The sequence below is a fragment of the Gnatocerus cornutus genome, unplaced genomic scaffold (assembly GCF_029298725.1).
Source record: "Gnatocerus cornutus isolate USDA-ARS CGAHR unplaced genomic scaffold, icGnaCorn1.1 ctg00000023.1, whole genome shotgun sequence".
Lineage (NCBI taxonomy): Eukaryota > Metazoa > Arthropoda > Insecta > Coleoptera > Tenebrionidae > Gnatocerus > Gnatocerus cornutus.
In genome coordinates this window covers 2,936,331-2,953,522 of record NW_028275375.1, presented here as the reverse complement: position 1 = coordinate 2,953,522, position 17,192 = coordinate 2,936,331, and the positions used below count along the sequence as shown (strand labels likewise).

Below are 17,192 nucleotides of genomic sequence, written 5' to 3'. Positions count from 1 at the left end.
GCTATGCCAATAACATTTAGACAAATTAGTATTTTTAACTTGTTGTTTGCCTGTTCCAAATCTTAAAATTTTTGATTCACAGGGGCGGATCTTAGAAATTTTCATTTAAGACGAGAAAAAAATTTCCAATATTTTTTATTCGGACTTGTATTTTTGGTTGTTTTGACACCAGGGCAATGAAATTTAGAGAGATTGGTATTTTTGACCTGTTGATTGCCTGTTCCAAATTTCAATTTTTTTGAGCAGCAGGGACGGCGTTTAAAAGTTTTCATTTTCAAGAGGAGATAAAAGTTTTCCAATATTTTACTTTCGGACGTCTAAATTTTGTAGTTTTGATGCTATGGCAATAATATTTGGACAGATTACTATCTTTAACTTGTTGTTTGCCTGTTCCAAATCTTAAAAGTTTTGATTTACAGGGACGGATTTTAGAAATTTTCATTTTAAAGACGAAATAAAAAAGTTTTCATTTTTCATTCGGACCTGTATTTTTGGTAGTTTTGACACTAAGGCAATGAAATTTGAAGAGATTTTACTATTTTTGACTTGTTGATTGCTTGTTCCAAATCTCAATTTTTTTGAGTAAAGGAACGGATTTTAAAAAAATTTAATTTTCAAGACGAATCAAAAATTTGCAATACATTCTATTCGGATGTGTAATTTTGGTAGTTTTAATGTTAGGGCAGTGAAATTTAGTGAGATTATTATTTTTGACTTGCTCATAGTTTGTCTTAAATCCCAACTTCTTTGAGCAGCAGGGACGGATTTTAAAAATTTTCATTTCCAAGACGAATTAAAAATTTTAAATATTTTCCATTCGGACATGTAATTTTGGTGATTTTAATGCTAGGGCAATATGAATCCGAAATAGAATAAAATTATCCTAAGCCTAATTTTCCTTGCTGAGATTGTTATATTTTACAACGTGTCAGTTGCTTGCAGATCTATTGATCAAACTTGATATGTATTTATTACAGGTACCTAACTATATCTTTCAAATCCTGCTGATTCTCTGATTGCTCCTTTGTAAATCGGTAAATTTTCTGCAGGAAAAATTACGTATAAAATAAAGCTACATTGACGCAAGTTTTCATAAAAGAGTGCGCTAAAACAGAAAGTTTTAATGAGTAGCAGCTGAAAGTGTGCACGTTTCGACAAAAACTGTAAAATCCATAACTAAATAAATTAACGAGACACTTGAGTTTTTCCACCGCTGCTAATGAACGAAACTAGCAGCGCCTCATAATAGTTATCTTTTGTATAGAAAACTGAAAGCAGAGCACAGGGAAAATACGAAACAGAATATTCCATTAAATTCGTACGAAGAGTATCGAATAATACAAAGCTCCTTTCTTTTTGCTTGTCGCATCTCCACGCTTCATTTATCAATTCCGCAATAATTCCTATAAACATTCAATACACCACTGGAGAATTTTATTAAACCCGTATGACCGGAACATATCAAGAATTCCCCGCATTTTCCGGACACTTCCACTTCATAAACGATGCATGAAGACGAATGAAAATCACAGGAATTAAAAAGGTGTTTATACGTGCGGTCGCTGCAATGCGCTGGCGTCGAAGAGGCATCGCGGTCTTCCTGCGACGCCTTTAGTTGCTCGGGCGTCGCGGTGCCGATACGTATTCGTCTGCGATTCGAACGCGTCGCGTCGATTAACGAACACGTGATCATTTATTAGATGGTATCGATGAGTTTCCACCGTAAATAACAAAGAAAGACGTGATTTATGGAAGACGTCAGGATGTAAAACTGGCTGTTCTTCGACGCGCTAAACAAACACATTTGTCGTTGAGATAAGAATATTGAACTTGAAGGTTTTGGTGTCGAAACCAATTTCGGAAGGTCAGACAAATTAATTTTGAATGATTGTGTTCCGACACGCCACGGTAAGTCGAGAGGAGTGTTTGGAAATGAATTTAGTCAGGCTGAGGTGCCATGCGGGACGGAACATATGCTCAGTCGATAATTTATGATGAGCATTAATTATGTTAGTTGAGATACTTCATCGAAACACAGTTGATAATAGGGATAAACACGAGGATCAAATTAATGAAAGTGTTTCATTGTTCATGTTCGCACTGTAATTATCCGATCTCATATTTCCTTCAAGCAGAATTCTTTTGATTTTACGGCTAAACTGGGGAACAATTTTAATTAGAGCCAGACTTAATCAAACAAATCCACATTTTTATTAACCCTTACTACAACCAGCGACTATAAAATGAATAAATGATGAAAAGCACACAAAAACTCGTACGTAATCAAAACAAGAATGTTTTTTCCTTTTACAATAATTTCGTTCGGACATTTCTCAGTTGTGCTAACCTTATTGAATTTAAACTTTACTTGGAAAGTTCGCTCGACCTCCCATTCTCATAAGAAATTTATCATTAAAGTTACTTTTTTGGTTTGGCCCAGAACGTTCTTACTTTTGATCCGGTTTCCGATTTTGCTGAAAAAGCAAAACTGTACCGCTTGATTGATTAAATTTTCTTGTATTACAATTTGTCTGCTGAGTCGTGTCGAGAAAACTGATTTTCTCAGACTGTTTTAATTGTTGACTAGAACAACTCAAAGTACAGTTCCTAATTAATTAATTAGTAATCATGTCGTGTTAGCCCACTAGATGACGGCTAACTAAGGGACGAAACTCCGTAATTCTAGAATTAATTAAAGATCAAGCCTAATTAAATCCCACCTTGTGTTGTGGCCTCAATTCTTTGAATTTATCTTAATTAAACATGTATTTTTGTGTTTACCACACGACAGGGAAGTTTCATAAATTACTGTTTGTTCTAAGCGAAACAATTTCTGAACTTTCCTGTTTAAAATGGTTTATATTCAAAGTTGTGTTAGTTGGTAAAGAAGGAGAAGAAGCGCTGGAAGCTCATTTGATTGTTCCTCTGGTAACCAGTAAATCAGCACCAAAATAATTGTCTATTCATTTTCCCAATTAACGCTAACGTTAATTAGTTAGTATTCCAATGTTATTGGAGATCTGCTCCCGCTCCATTATCTTCAGCGATCAAATGGTTGCAAGCGCAACTGATTTATGCAACATTGCCTATCAAATTGTCCACAGTCCCGATTGAAAAATAATAGATTAATGTTTGTCCCAGTTGCTCAACAGTTTCCCATTCGCGTTTTATCGACCCGTCTTTCCCCATTATAAATTTTAATCAGTGACAAATCCTAATCTTTCTGATAATTCGATTTAAACACCTACCGCGTCTCTCATAAATTCACGTTTTACAACCTTCCAATTAAATAAAGCAGATTGTCGGGTTCGTAATTTAACTAACTACATTTCTAGGTAGTAAAAAATATAATGTGTACATTTTGGTGTACTTTCCAGATAAATAAATTAACCGAAATGAAACATAAATGAAGTCGTAAAAGCTCCAGAGTCACGTCAACGATGGCCTCGTGTCCTTTCCGGCGTACTTCGTCGCATGCTCTTCCCAATGGGGCCCTGAAGAGAGCTTTCACGTCGAGGCAGTCGTCAATCCAAATTCCTAGCGACGATCAGGACGAAGAAGACAAAAATACGCTCAACTTGAAGCATTTGAATGATGCTATTTTGACACTCACTGCGCCGCCGGTGAGTACAGTTTTGTGTAGATAAGGAGATTTTTATTTTATAAGTGGCGGAGAGACATCAAATTTTTACGACCTCGGTGAAATTGTTAATAAAAAAATCTATTCATGGAGGTGCTATGGAAATTGAAATCGTCCACATAGCACGGCAATAAAACTAAAATTAGCACAGATTTGTTGGAACATTTCCGGTCCTAATTGGTTGTAAATAATGAAATCTACTGAAATTTGGTTTCACGTTTTTGTGACTAAATTTGATAAGGCTACGAGTGTATTTTGACGTAAAGTTATAAGATCAATATCTACTTTGAAATTTAGCATACGCTTAACCTGGTTTCTAAATGTGTTGCAAACGACAAATCCGGAAATTTGTGACACGTACACGTGGTTGCATATTTATGTTGAAAATTGTTAAAATGGTTTATTGAACGGCGAGCGGATCAAAGGTCATTTTTTACTGTTTTAACGTGCCGAAATCCGTAATCCTTCGGATATTGAGGTGCGTTTACGCGCCCAAGCTATTTGCACAAGTAACGCGTTGCGTGTAAACCACTGGAAGTACCAAATTTGGATAAAGAGAAAATTGGCATTGTTAGATAATTTTACGTTAGAGTTCGTAAACATTTTTTATACAGGGTGTAACAGAAATGAGTACATTAAATTGAACTGGTGGTAGATTTTGTTGAAACAAACAAATTTTTCCTTTGCGGTTTTCCAAAATTGAGCCTAGTTTTGAAATATTATTAATTAATTTTGAACTGATTACTAATCAGTATTCAAGACTATCGTATGTTGCACAAAAAAATATAAACATTGCCAGCTAGTCGGCAAGACGTAACCAAGTAAAAAAATATACTGATTACGTTTTTTGTCGGTTTAATCACTTCACTTCCTGAATTATTTTAGTTGCAATCTTGTCGGTTTCGGAAACAGATCATTGCAAAAGGCTGCTCAGGGTCAGACTTTACTTGGAAAGATTTTTGTGACGTTGTTGACTATCTCTTTACACATCATTTTAATCTCTTTTGTGGACTGCTGAAGGTAGGATTTCTTGTTTTTTTTTAGTCAAACTTGATTTTTTGTACTTATTATTTGTTCTAAAATAGTTCATAATTTTTTTATATAAACGGCACGTGTCTAAAAATCGCGTTAACAGAATTTGTTGTTGTCCACAATTTACGAAATAATAACAAATTAAGTTAAAACGCGCCAAGAAAAGTGATTTCAACAGATAGAACTTTAGAACTTTTTATTTTTAAGACGAGCCATTCTTTCACTTTTACTTTTAATTTCTAGACGACCCAAAAATTTTCAATATTTTTCACTGTACTGGACGGATTTTAGAACATTTTATTTTCAAGACGAGCTAAAATTTTCCAATATTTTCCATTCGGACCAGTAATTTTGGTAATTTTGACGTTAGGGGAATGAAATTTGGAGAGATTACTATGTCTAATTTGTTTATAATGTGGCGCCAGCGCCTAATTTTTTGAGCAACAGGGATGGATTTTAGAAATTTTTATTTTTTAGTCAAACTAAATTTTTTTGATAATTTCTCTCGAACCTGTGAATTTAATAGTTTTAATGCTAGGACAACGAAATTTAATGAGATTACTGTATTAATTGACTTCCTTATGGTTTGTTTCAAATACCAATTTTTTTGAGGTACAGGGACGGATTTTAGAAATTTTTACTTTTAAGACCGGCCAAAAATTTTCAATATTTTCCATTCGGACGTGTAATTTTAGTAGATTTGATGTTACAGCAATAAAATTTGGAGAGATTACTATTTTTGACTTGTTTATGCTCTGTCCCAAATCCCATTTCTTGCTACCAATTGGGACGGATTTTAGAAATTTTCATTTTTACGAAAAACCAAAAATTTTCAATACTTTTTATTCGGACTTGTAATTTTTATAGTTTCAATGCTATGCCAATGAAATTTAGAGAGATTATTATTTTTGGCTTGTTAACTGCCTGTTCCCCAAATCTCAATTTTTTTGAACAACAGGGACGGATTTTACAAATTTTCATATTCAAGACGAGACAATAATTTTCCAATACTTTCTATTCAGACGTGTAATTTTGGCAGTTTTAATGCTAGGGCAATAAAATTTGGAAAAATTACTATTTTTGACTTGTTTTTAGTCTGTCCCAAATCCCAACTTTTTAAATATAATGTCGGTTTGTATACTATTTTATTCACAATAATAGCGAAAACCTAAATAGGCTCACTTTCCATTTTACTAAAATCGATCAAATTAAATTATTTTATTTTATTTTTTTAAATATAACTTTAAACCTCGTCTACGCCTCGGTTTGTATACTATTTATTCACAATCAAGGCTAAAACCTATAATGACTCAGTTTCTAACTTTCTAGAATCTATTAGACTAAATAATTTTTTTTTTTTTAATTGGTAAATAAAAAAGTACTTCGTTCTTTAATTTTTAAGGGGCTAACAAGTTTACGATTGTTCGAAAAGCTTTGAATGCCATAAAAAGACTTTTTAAACGTGTATCTTACAAAGTTTTATCTAGGATTGTTCTTTATTTGTAATTTATAGAAATGCATACTATTTTTTCACAACTAGCTTGAGAACATGTCATGAAATTAAATTTCCCTCCTACAAACAGATAAAAAAAAGCGTATTTTGAATTGCCTATATTAATTCTTCGGAGCTCAGAAACTAATAATACTCAGACCAAAAAAACATTCAGAATTGGCTATTTAATATTTTTGAAGTTAAAAAAATCCAAATTTGGTTAAACTCGAAGAATTAGAGTATTTATTTTGCATTTTTCCAATCCTGGAGTCTTTTTAATCGTTGAGATTCCACGCGTTTGAAATGTGTATTTGTTCACCGATAAATGAACCCGTTAACAAAACGCAGGTGTACTAATTTCCGTCAGAAATGATAATACTTTGCAGTTCGTCCTGTCTAAACTAATAGAGGATGTTCCACGTTGAATTAAAGTGAACAAAACTCCCACAAATGCATTGGTAGACTGAACGTTGAATTTTAATTCACACAAACGCAAACTCTTTACACGAACAAAGCCCCCAACTGTCATTATTTTAAAAGTGAAGTTTTTCAGATACAATAATCAATACTTGCAGTTGGGACAGGCCTCGATGGAGATCATGATAAATATTACAAATTCAATAGGTCACTAGTGAATAATTTATCATCTGCTTTAGTGGGGTTAAAGTTACACAGCTTACGTGGTAGCGAAATTTATTATATTATGGCACAATTACAGTCTCGCGAACAAAATATTTCAATTCGAGAGTTTTATCACTCGAGAGTGAACATAAAAGAAACATTTTTACGCACAAGTTTTTACCTTGGCGCAATTGGGAATTCCGCAGTGACTCGTTTCAAGAAAAATTATTGATCTCGAGGAAAAATAGAAGACGTATTCAAAAGGGTTCATTGTCTATGCAGTGCCATCGCTATTTATTATTCGGATGGAATGATCAAAGACGGTAATTATTTCAACTTTTCTGTCTCCTCCTTAAAGTTATTAAAGTCTAGACTGCATTACATTTCATTTTATCTCATTACATAATTTTTATCGCTGAATACAGACTCGTTTTTTGTTATTTTTGGTTGAATGCATTCCCTATCTCGCTATTCTGATCAAAAATAGAAATAGTTTTCACACTCGGAAAGCCAAAATAGCAGCGATGTTTGCTCGTGTTATCTGAAATATGTACATACCTGGCTATAAGCGACTTTTGTTTTGGCGTCCGCCGTTAGCAGTAATTGAAAAAATGATCAATCACAGATGTTGCGACCATTTACTCAATATGTGATCGATAACGCCACTTATCGATTATGTCATGAGTGAGAAATGCTAAATTGTAAAGCGAGCGAGATTATTTTGGATCATGAAGTCGTTAGCGCGAGTGATACAAATCTCACCAGCTTATAATGGCATTTTGCTCACGTTTGACCGACGTTTTATCTACGCCTAAAAATGCAAAATTTTGTTGAAGCTTGACAGGTTTGGCAGGAGCGCGAATTTTTTCCCCACCAAAATGAAAACGCATCCACATTATATCACTAGACAACTAGTTTTTCCTGAGTTTTGTTTACTCCATTTCCTATTTAGAAATTTGCATCATCGACGGTTTCCACTGGGGGCGTAATAATGAACTGGGGCCTTTGGCGAAGTCGACGCTCGAGGAGAAAAACGTCGGATAAGGGATGAAATGTAGATACAGCGCGATAAACAACCGAAATAATAATCCAATTCGCACGTTTGACGCCTCTTACATGGGGATGAAAAGCACTTCAAATATTTGCATTCAAATGGATGTGACGGTATATAGATAATCAATGGGGGTGTGTATGTTTGCAACGGTTTCCGGCGCAAAAAGCATAATACGCTTGAAGTGCGATTTGTTGGGAGAGTGAAAGGTTTTAGAGTACATTACTTCAGGATAATAGAAATAACCGCAAACCAAGATTTCACGTCGAATGCTAAGTAAGTGGAGATAATAAATGGAAACATGCGTTTTAGAACGCATTAACACCGCATAATAAACCGAGCTATGAGTACATTTCCCGTCAAATGAATCGTAATGGCCGGAGTAATAAATGGTGTGATTTGTCGGATTATTTATAAATCACAAAGCTTATATTGTTAAAATCACAAACTAGGTCGTGGCGGTGTGTAAACTGAAATATAAAAATTGGATCGGTTTAGTTCAATCCGATGCTAATCGTTTTACAGAAGTGATGCCGATCGGCAAATTCTCTCGAAGCCGCAAAATTTAATAAAACGCGAGAGTTTTCGCCACCGCGAAGTGAAGACCAAAAAAAACTCAAAGATGCAAACTGGAGAACTAACTTTCATTTTTTTCTGAGTAAATTACTTACATACCTCTAAGCGACGTTAATTTCAGTGATAATAAAGCAATCCCCGTAAATCCGACGCAAATCCCTTCCAAAAAAATTTCCCAACCCCTAACACTCGCGCTCCAACCGTTTCAACTTTGTTAGCACTCTGCCTTTGTATGGGTTTTCCCTCATTATCTCCAGAAAAAAAGCGCCCATGTGTGAGTTCTCACCCCCTTAATTAATTCACTCAACTTGTACAACAGTTACTCGATTCGTTAAGCAAAAACTTTAACTTGTTATTGCAAAACTTTCCAAATTTAATTAGCTGCTTACGATTCGAAAAAGCACTTTCTTGCATTACCGCTCTTTTGAAATCTCGAGTTTAATGTTTTTATGAAAATTTACAACAAGGGAAGAATGACTTTACCCTCTGGGGTGTCTTGCGAGAGACACGTTTGTGGTTTTATTGCCATCACATTATTTTAATAACTGCCGCCTCCGGGGAAATGCTAAGTTAATAATTAATTGGGGAGAAGATGAACTAGTCGTCCGGTAAAAGAATATTTAATGCCGAAAGCTGCGTTTCTCTTTGGCGCGCTTTATCTTATTTTAAGAAAGCAGAAAAATGAAGCAAGTTTTAGTTTTGGAAGAAAAAGTTGGGTTGTAAAGTGCACTTTCTTTTCCGCGCCTAGAAGAGTGTCGTGTTTTATCAAAATAATAATACAGTGACGTTCAAAAGTCTCAAGTCTCCCATTTTTAGGTATTTTCAAGAAAATTTATTTATGAAGTTAAAGAGTAATTTTTTTTAAAACAATGAGTTCGAATTTTCTGTTTAAAATACAATTTACAAATTTTAATATTTATCAAAGTTCTATAGAGGAGTGCAAGCCTTTTGACCGCTAGTGTACTTTCCGAAAATAATTTGCATTCCTTTTTGTATCATTTCAGGTTCTTGGAATGAATCAGATCCTTTCGATCCTTTTTTAATCCTCTCTTTAATCATTGTCCGCTTTGTAAAACGAAACAAAGCTGAGCTCCTTTTTTTCCGTTGTATTTACAAAACGCAGCAAGTTTAAGACTGTTCTTGACAGTAAAAATTAGACAGAATGAAAACTCTGTTTTCAATTAACTGAAAATTCAAAATAGCGTGCAAACAGAACTCCATTATTTAAATCTCTGGTTAGCTAAAACTTTATTACTGTTAATGTAATGTTATCGACAATTTATGTATGAATAATAATCGGATAATGTATCGATTTACTCGTATATAAATATATAATTGGTTTTTCTGGGTCAGATAGAGTTTCACATAACCGCCCCTTTGTGATCCCGCAATTTTCGTGAATTTCATTTCACTGCTTGAAAAATCTAATCGGACGTGATCTGGTGTTAAGTCCTCGTCGTTGTTCCTGAAATTTCCTGCGAGATTTCTAGACTTTAATCCGGGTCTCGGGGCTATATAAGATTATAGTTTAACAGTCGAGTTAACATTTCGTCTGCTAAGATTAATCGCATTATAGAGTACACTATTTTCGCGTATTTATCGCGCCCATCTTCGTGATATATTGTCCCAAGAGTGTCAAAATCGCCCCACGTTTTTATATTTTTTAAGATCACAAGACAAGATTTTAGGGTGAGGATCGCGGCAACCTGCCAAACAGAGTCTTGATGAATGGTAGAAGGTGGTTTTTGTGGCAGGGATAAAAATACGGTTTATTGCAATAACAGGATAAATTTCGTGGCGGACACGGAGGGTGTCGTGGATTGATGAAACGGAACAATGTCGCTGCTTCCGACGTTGATCCGAAAACTTACATTTCACTGAAAACAACACAACAAAAGTTCGGAATTTTGGCATCACATGCAAATGCGTGGTTTTGTCTGATGTTCACAGCGCTTTGAGTCTTCCGTTTTTTTCGTATTTGCATAATTTGATCATCCTTGTTGCTGCGGAATTAGTATTTGCATTTTATATTTTTGGAATATCGATTAATGTGCTACGAATACACGGAATTAAGCTTATTTGTGACACGCCAGGAAAGGCTTCATACGGACGTGCTTCAGATTCTGCCAAAACAACTCGGATTGACATTCAGGGGACTCGCTCGATTAGAAATTATTTTATAGCTAATTACTTTCTCATTCTTTCGATTTATTTTTCAAACCTTTAAGTTTAGTGCTCAGATTTGTGTATATTTGGTCCGATTAATGCGTTAAAATAAAGATTTGGCACATTTTTATATGTCAGATTTTGGCGCAAAAATGGTGGAGGCGCCGGGTTGAACAAAAAAATTTAATTAAAACATCGTTTTGTTGAAAGGTAAGTTAAGTAATCTGCACAACAACTCTCGAAACTTTAATTTTCCGTATTAAAAGAATAATTTTCCATACTCGGCAGCGAACTCAGACTAATAATTCTAAATTAGAGCTAAAATGTTTGTTAGCACAAATGCAATTTTCATAAAATTTGTTCGATCTCAATTAATTATCCTCAGTGTAGAAGCTAATTTAATCACAGCAGAGCATACAATGTGGATTACGACTCGAATTATGACATGACCACTCACGTTACTATAAATTTCAGTCCATAAACCTTTCATTCCAGACTAGTTTTATAATATACAATTCTCATTTTTACCTCTTACCTGTCAGTCAGAAGTGCTTGAAACATAATTAAGTTTTACAACAGCTTTGTTCGTGGCAGTAAAAATGAAATATAATAAGTATTTCCATTTGTTTATGGTGGTGGTGGAATTGCTCCAACGAACTTAAAAAACTTGGCATTGACCACATTAATTCCTAACATTGAACTTGCAAATCTAATTCTCTAATTTTAACAGATATTAGTGGAAATTTTTGGTTCGTATTCAAAGTAAAAATTTCTTAAAATTTTGTTTCTAAGATTAAAATTTTATAATTTAACACAGATGATAAACTAATCAAAAGTGGTAAAAGGTACAAATTTCAGTGCTTTGCAATCAAAACTGACAAAGTTAGGAAAATTAATAGAATGAGGTGGAAAAATTCTTGGTTCGCTTTCCAATGCCTAAATGAAAATTGTTCTAAAAATTCTGTTTCTTGCTCTAAACTTTTGGAATTTGAGAAATTATAAAACTCCCAAATTTTAGTGGTTTAGCATAAAAACTGTCAGAATTACAAATTTTAATAGAGATTAGTGAACATTTTTGGTTCGGTTATAAAATCAAAATTTCTAAAAAAAATTGTATCTTGCTTTAAAATTTTGGAATTTAAGAGAGATGGTAAAAAAGTTGAAAGTAATAAAACCCCAAAATTTTACTGTTTTATGATGGAAACTGCCAGAGTTACAGATTTTAACAGAGATTAGTAAAAATTTTTGTTTTGTTTTTAAAATTATAATTTCTAAAAATTCTGTTTTTTACTCAAAAATTTTGTAATTTAGCACAGTTAATAAACTAATCAAAAGTAGTAAAAGGTTCAAATTTTACTGCTTTGCAATTAAAACTGACAAAGTTATGGAATTTAATTGAATGAGGCGGAGAAATTCTTGGTTCGTTTTCCAATGCCTAAATGAAAATAGCTCTAAAAATTCTGTTTTTTGGTCTCAAATTTTGGACTTTAGACAATTAATAAAAAAGTCAAAAGTAATAAAACCTCTAAATTTTACTGATTGACGATGAAAACTGCAAGAGTTACAATTTTAATAGTGATTAGTGGAAATTTTTGGTTCGTATTCAAAGTAAAAATTTCTAAAAATTTTGTTTCTAACTTTAAAATTTTCTAATTTAACACAGTTGATAATCTAATCAAAAGTGTTTAAAGATACAAATTTCACTGCTTTGAAATCAAAACTGACAAAGTTAGGGATATTAAAAAAATGAGGTGGAAAAATTCTTGTTGCTGCTGAATTAGTATTTGAATTTTATATTTTTGGAATATCGATTAATGTGCTACGAATACATGGAATTAAGCTTATTTGTAACACGCCAGGAAAGATACATTGTCATTTATGGCTTCATACAGACGTGTCTCAGATTCTGCCAAAACAAATCGTATTGACATTCAGGGGACTCGCTCGATTAGAAATTATTTCATCGCTAATTATTGAAGTTTCGCGTCGTCGTTCTCATTCTTTCAATTAATTTTTCGGACCTTCAAGTTTTGTGTCCAAATTTATGGACATACGATTTAATTAATGCGGGAAAATAAAGATTTGACACATTTTCTTATGTCAAATTTTGGCGCAAAAATGGTGGAGGCGCCGGATTAGACAAAAAAAATATAATTAAAACACGGCTTTCTTGGGAAGTTAAGTTAAGTAATTTGCACAACAGCTCTCAAAACTAAAATTTTCCGTATTAAATTAATTCAGCAGCGAACTCAAACTCGTAATTCTGAATTAGAGCTAAAATGTTTGTTAGCACAAATGCAATTTTCATAAAATTTGTTCGATCTCAATTAATTATTCTCAATGTGGAAGCTAATTTGATCACAGCAGAGCATACAATGTGGATTACGACTCAAATTATGACATGACCACTCACGTTACTATAAATTTCAGTCCATAAACCTTTCATTCCGGACTAGTTTTATAATATACAATTCTCATTTTTACCTCTTACCTGTCAGTCAGAAGTGCTTGAAACGTAATTCAGTTTTACAACAGTTTTGTTCGTGGCAGTAAAAATGAAATATAATAAGTATTTCCATTTGTTTATGGTGGTGGTGGAATTGCTCCAACGAACTTAAAAAACTTGGCATTGACCACATTAATTCCTAACATTGAACTTGCAAATCTAATTCTCTGATTTTAATACAGATTAGTGGAAATTTTTGGTTCGTTTTCAAAATTAAAATTTCTAAAAATTCTTTTCTTAACTCTAAAATTTCTAATCAAAAGTAGTAAAAGGTACAAATTTTACTGCTTTGCGATCAAAACTGACAAAGTTAGGGAATTTAAAAGAATGAGGGGGGAAAATTCTTGTTGCTGCTGAATTAGTATTTGAATTTTATATTTTTGGAATATTGATTAATGTGCTGCAAATGCACGGAATTAAGCTTATTTGTGACACGCCTAGAAAGATACATTGTCATTCATGGCTTCATACAAAGGTGTCTCAGATTTTGCCAAAACAAATCGTATTGACATTCGTATTGACATCGCTCGATTAGAAATTATTTTATAGCTAATTATAGAAGTTTCGCGTGGTCTTTGGATTTATTTTTCGCACCTTCAAGTTTCGTGTTCAAATTTGTGGACCTCCGATTTAATTAATGTGTTAAAATAAAGATCTGACAAATTTTCTTATGTCAGATTTTGGCGCAAAAATGGTGGAGGCGCCGGGTTAGACAAAAAAAAATATAATTAAAACACGGCTTTCTTGGGAAGTTAAGTTAAGTAATTTGCACAACAGCTCTCAAAACTTAAATTTTCCGTATTAAATTAATTCGGCAGCGAACTCAAACTCGTAATTCTGAATTAGAGCTAAAATGTTTGTTAGCACAAATGCAATTTTCATAAAATTTGTTCGATCTCATTTAATTATCCTCAATGTGGAAGCTAATTTGATCTCAGTATAGCATACAATGTGGATTACGACACAAATTATGACATGACTCACGTTACTATAAATTTCAGTCCATAAACCTTTCATTCCGGACTAGTTTTATAATATACAATTCTCATTTTTACCTCTTACCTGTCAGTCCGAAGTGCTTGAAACGTAATTCAGTTTACAACTGCTTTGTTTGTGGCAGTAAAAATGACATATAATCTGTTGTAAAATAGACGCACCTATAATTTTTATTATTTTAAAACATGCGGGTTTATTTGGGATTTTAATTTTACCCCAATAATTGCATTACTAAATAGTGCACTTTAAAAATTACGAGGATAGGTGCATTTTACATTGAATAAGAGTCAAAAATCGATTTTTAGTCAATTTAAGTTTAATTCTTTGGTATCCTGTGACAGAACTAAAGCACCAAATTTGTCATAAAAAATAAGAAAAAATAAAAAATGTGGATGCGTCTATTTTTATGCAACACACTGTATAATAAGTATTTCCATTTGTTTATGGTGGTCGTGGAATTGCTACAACGAACTTAAAAAACTCGCCATTGACCACATCAATTTCCAACATTGAACTTGCAAATCTAATTCTCGACGTGATTTCTTGGAGGAAATTTTTCATGTACAGCTACAAGTATGCAATTTTATGCAGAAATTGAGTTTTTGATGGCAAATCCGACGACACTCCTTCGTACGTTTATAAGCGTGTCGTGACTGGAAACCCAAAACGTTTACTCAAACTTACAGACAGAATTCGCCGATTTTATTTCAGGACCGGTGTTAATTCGCATGGAAATGGAGCCCTGAAATCAATTTATTCCTTGCATATTTACTTTTTTTTAATTAGAAAGCTGTAAAGTGAAATCACTCAAAACCAAAATGGGGGTTATTCAAGCAAAGAATTTCTAATTTGGTCGGAATTGAATCAATCCACTCAGTAAAAATTTATTTTTAACGCACTCTTTGTATGTAAACACGGTGTCAATCTCATGTAATTAAATTGCGCCTCAGGAGCGTTGATCTGTTGTGTCGTTTTTTTGTGGAACGAGTGTTTGATGTAACGTAATTCGATCACTGCAACAAAACTTTGCGAATTAATTGAAGAAGACGGGGATGAAATAATTTACTTGGTTGCACCCCAAAAGTGTAATTTTTAATAGCCGCCGCACCGGAAACCTGCCGGCTATTTATCCAGAGTCAAGGTAATGCTTTTTCTACACAAATTAAACGTTCCCACTTCGCTTTTAAGTATTAAATTTGTAAAAACAAGAAAGTTTCTTCAAGTGAATTATACATGAAATCTACTTAACAATTCTAACGAAATAAATTAGGTTCGCTTTAAAGCAACAGCTCTGTAAGTGATTTCGTGTCTCCAAATTTTTTCCACACCTCCGATTAAAAATTCATTGCAACATCAGTCACCAGAACGTCCTTTGACTGTACTGCCCCAGTTAACGAATCATAAAAAATTAAAGTCTGAAACTTGAGATCGGGAAAAATTACGCGCCACTCCTTAATTTAATGGATAAATACGCGCTATAAAGAGAAGGGTAATAAAAAAGAATTTTTTCCTTTGACGAACCCTTTTTATTTATCGCAAGTTTTTACAGCTGAATGGCCAGTATCCTTGTTCAGGTTATTACCGCTTTAACCTGGAAAGCAAGAACGCTGACGATGTCATTGGCCAACTTCTGTTTTTATACCGCAATTTATTGTTTACGAAATTAATGAATTTTTAGAGGATTCCCAATTCTGCGTTTACCCGCAATTTTAAATGAACAGGTTTAGCTTTGATGTGGGTTCTGTTTTTTTTTTACGGGAAAGAAGCAGCGACGTGTGAATTTTGAAACGGGCGAATTAAACTCGCAATTATGGGAGGGCGTGATTTATGGGGGAATTGGAGTGGACACCACGCAATTGTAGTCACTGCCAGAAAAAAAATCAAATTATCTAAAAAATATTTAATAAATATTAAAATAGAACTAGACTTACATAAACATAATAGAAAATCTAAAAAAAAATAAATAAAAGTGCCACCTGGCTGAGATTGCCGGAGCCAATTTTTAATAACAGTTCCGACCTCCGGCACACTCTGTACCTTCCCAACTGTATAATTCTGCAAAAGCAGTCGAATTTATAAGCGTAATAAAAGTGAACGACCACGTTGTCTTACGATACAATCGCATAAAAAATTTAATCGATAAAGACCTTAATGGCGGCCCTCTATTGATTCGTAGAATTCCGCTACTCCATCTTTCAGCAACAAATCAGGACATTTGTTTGGTCGAGGGGAACGGGATTACTGTGTCATGTGGTTGGTGATATATTGCTGACCGAAACAAAAAAGCTAATTATCCACAGCCCACGACTATTAGACGTCTAATCACTCACCTGTTGCGTAAATAACACCTGCGGTGATTATGTGGTGGTCAAAAATATCGAAAGAAAGTTAAAGGACAGAGGCAAAGGGCGCAACTTTAGTTATAAGAATCTGGAGACTCTAAACAGAATCTAAGGAATACTCGGAGACTAAAGTAAATCTAAGAAAAATCCGGAACATTATTGTTAATTTTTAGGAGGGCTAGTATTTCCTTATGGGCGCATAACCCACCCTTAATCCGTCTCTGTTTTTAATCACATCAAGTACATTGACAGTATAAAAGTTCAGAAAATAGAAAAAGTAAGCAAAAATTGAAAGGAAATCGACATAAAATCTAGAAAATCTAAGGAAAATTTAGAAAATCTAAGGAAATTTAGATTACGTTTACAAAGAAATCAAATGATTCACAAAATTTAAAGTAAAATTTTCTAAAAATTCTCTCTCTTGGTCTAAAATTTTGGAATTGGACAGTTGATAAAGAAATCAAAAGTAATTAAACCCCCAAATTTTACTGTTTTGAGATGAAAACTGACTGAGTTTTCAGATTTTAACAGAAATTAATGGAAATTTTTGGTTCGTTTTCAAAATTAAAATTTCTAAAAATTCTGTTTCTAACTCTAAAATTTTAAAATTTTGCACAGTTAATAAACTAATTCAAAGTGGTAAAATGTGCAAATTTCACTGCGTTTTGATCAAAACTGACAAAGTTACGGGTATTTAATAGAATAAAGTGATTTGAATTTTGGAATTCAAGACAATTGACATACAAGTCAAAAGTAATAAAACCCCTAAA

At 33.4% G+C, this 17,192-nt stretch overlaps 1 protein-coding gene across 3 annotated transcripts in view; it reads left to right on the top strand.

Moving 5' to 3' along the window:
* The first annotated feature begins 1,619 nt into the window (after nt 1–1,619).
* The window catches only part of LOC148166383 (head-specific guanylate cyclase-like), a 72,093-nt gene continuing 56,520 nt past the window's right edge, over nt 1,620–17,192 (top strand). For all 3 annotated transcript variants that reach the window (XR_015771031.1, XR_015771030.1, XM_088049032.1), the window contains exons 1-2: nt 1,620–1,908; nt 3,378–3,623. Coding sequence is in view for 1 of the 3 variants with exons in the window: in XM_088049032.1 (XP_087905158.1) it covers nt 3,441–3,623 (183 nt within the window). In the remaining 2 variants the exon portion in view is untranslated. The remainder of the gene's footprint in view (nt 1,909–3,377; nt 3,624–17,192) is intronic.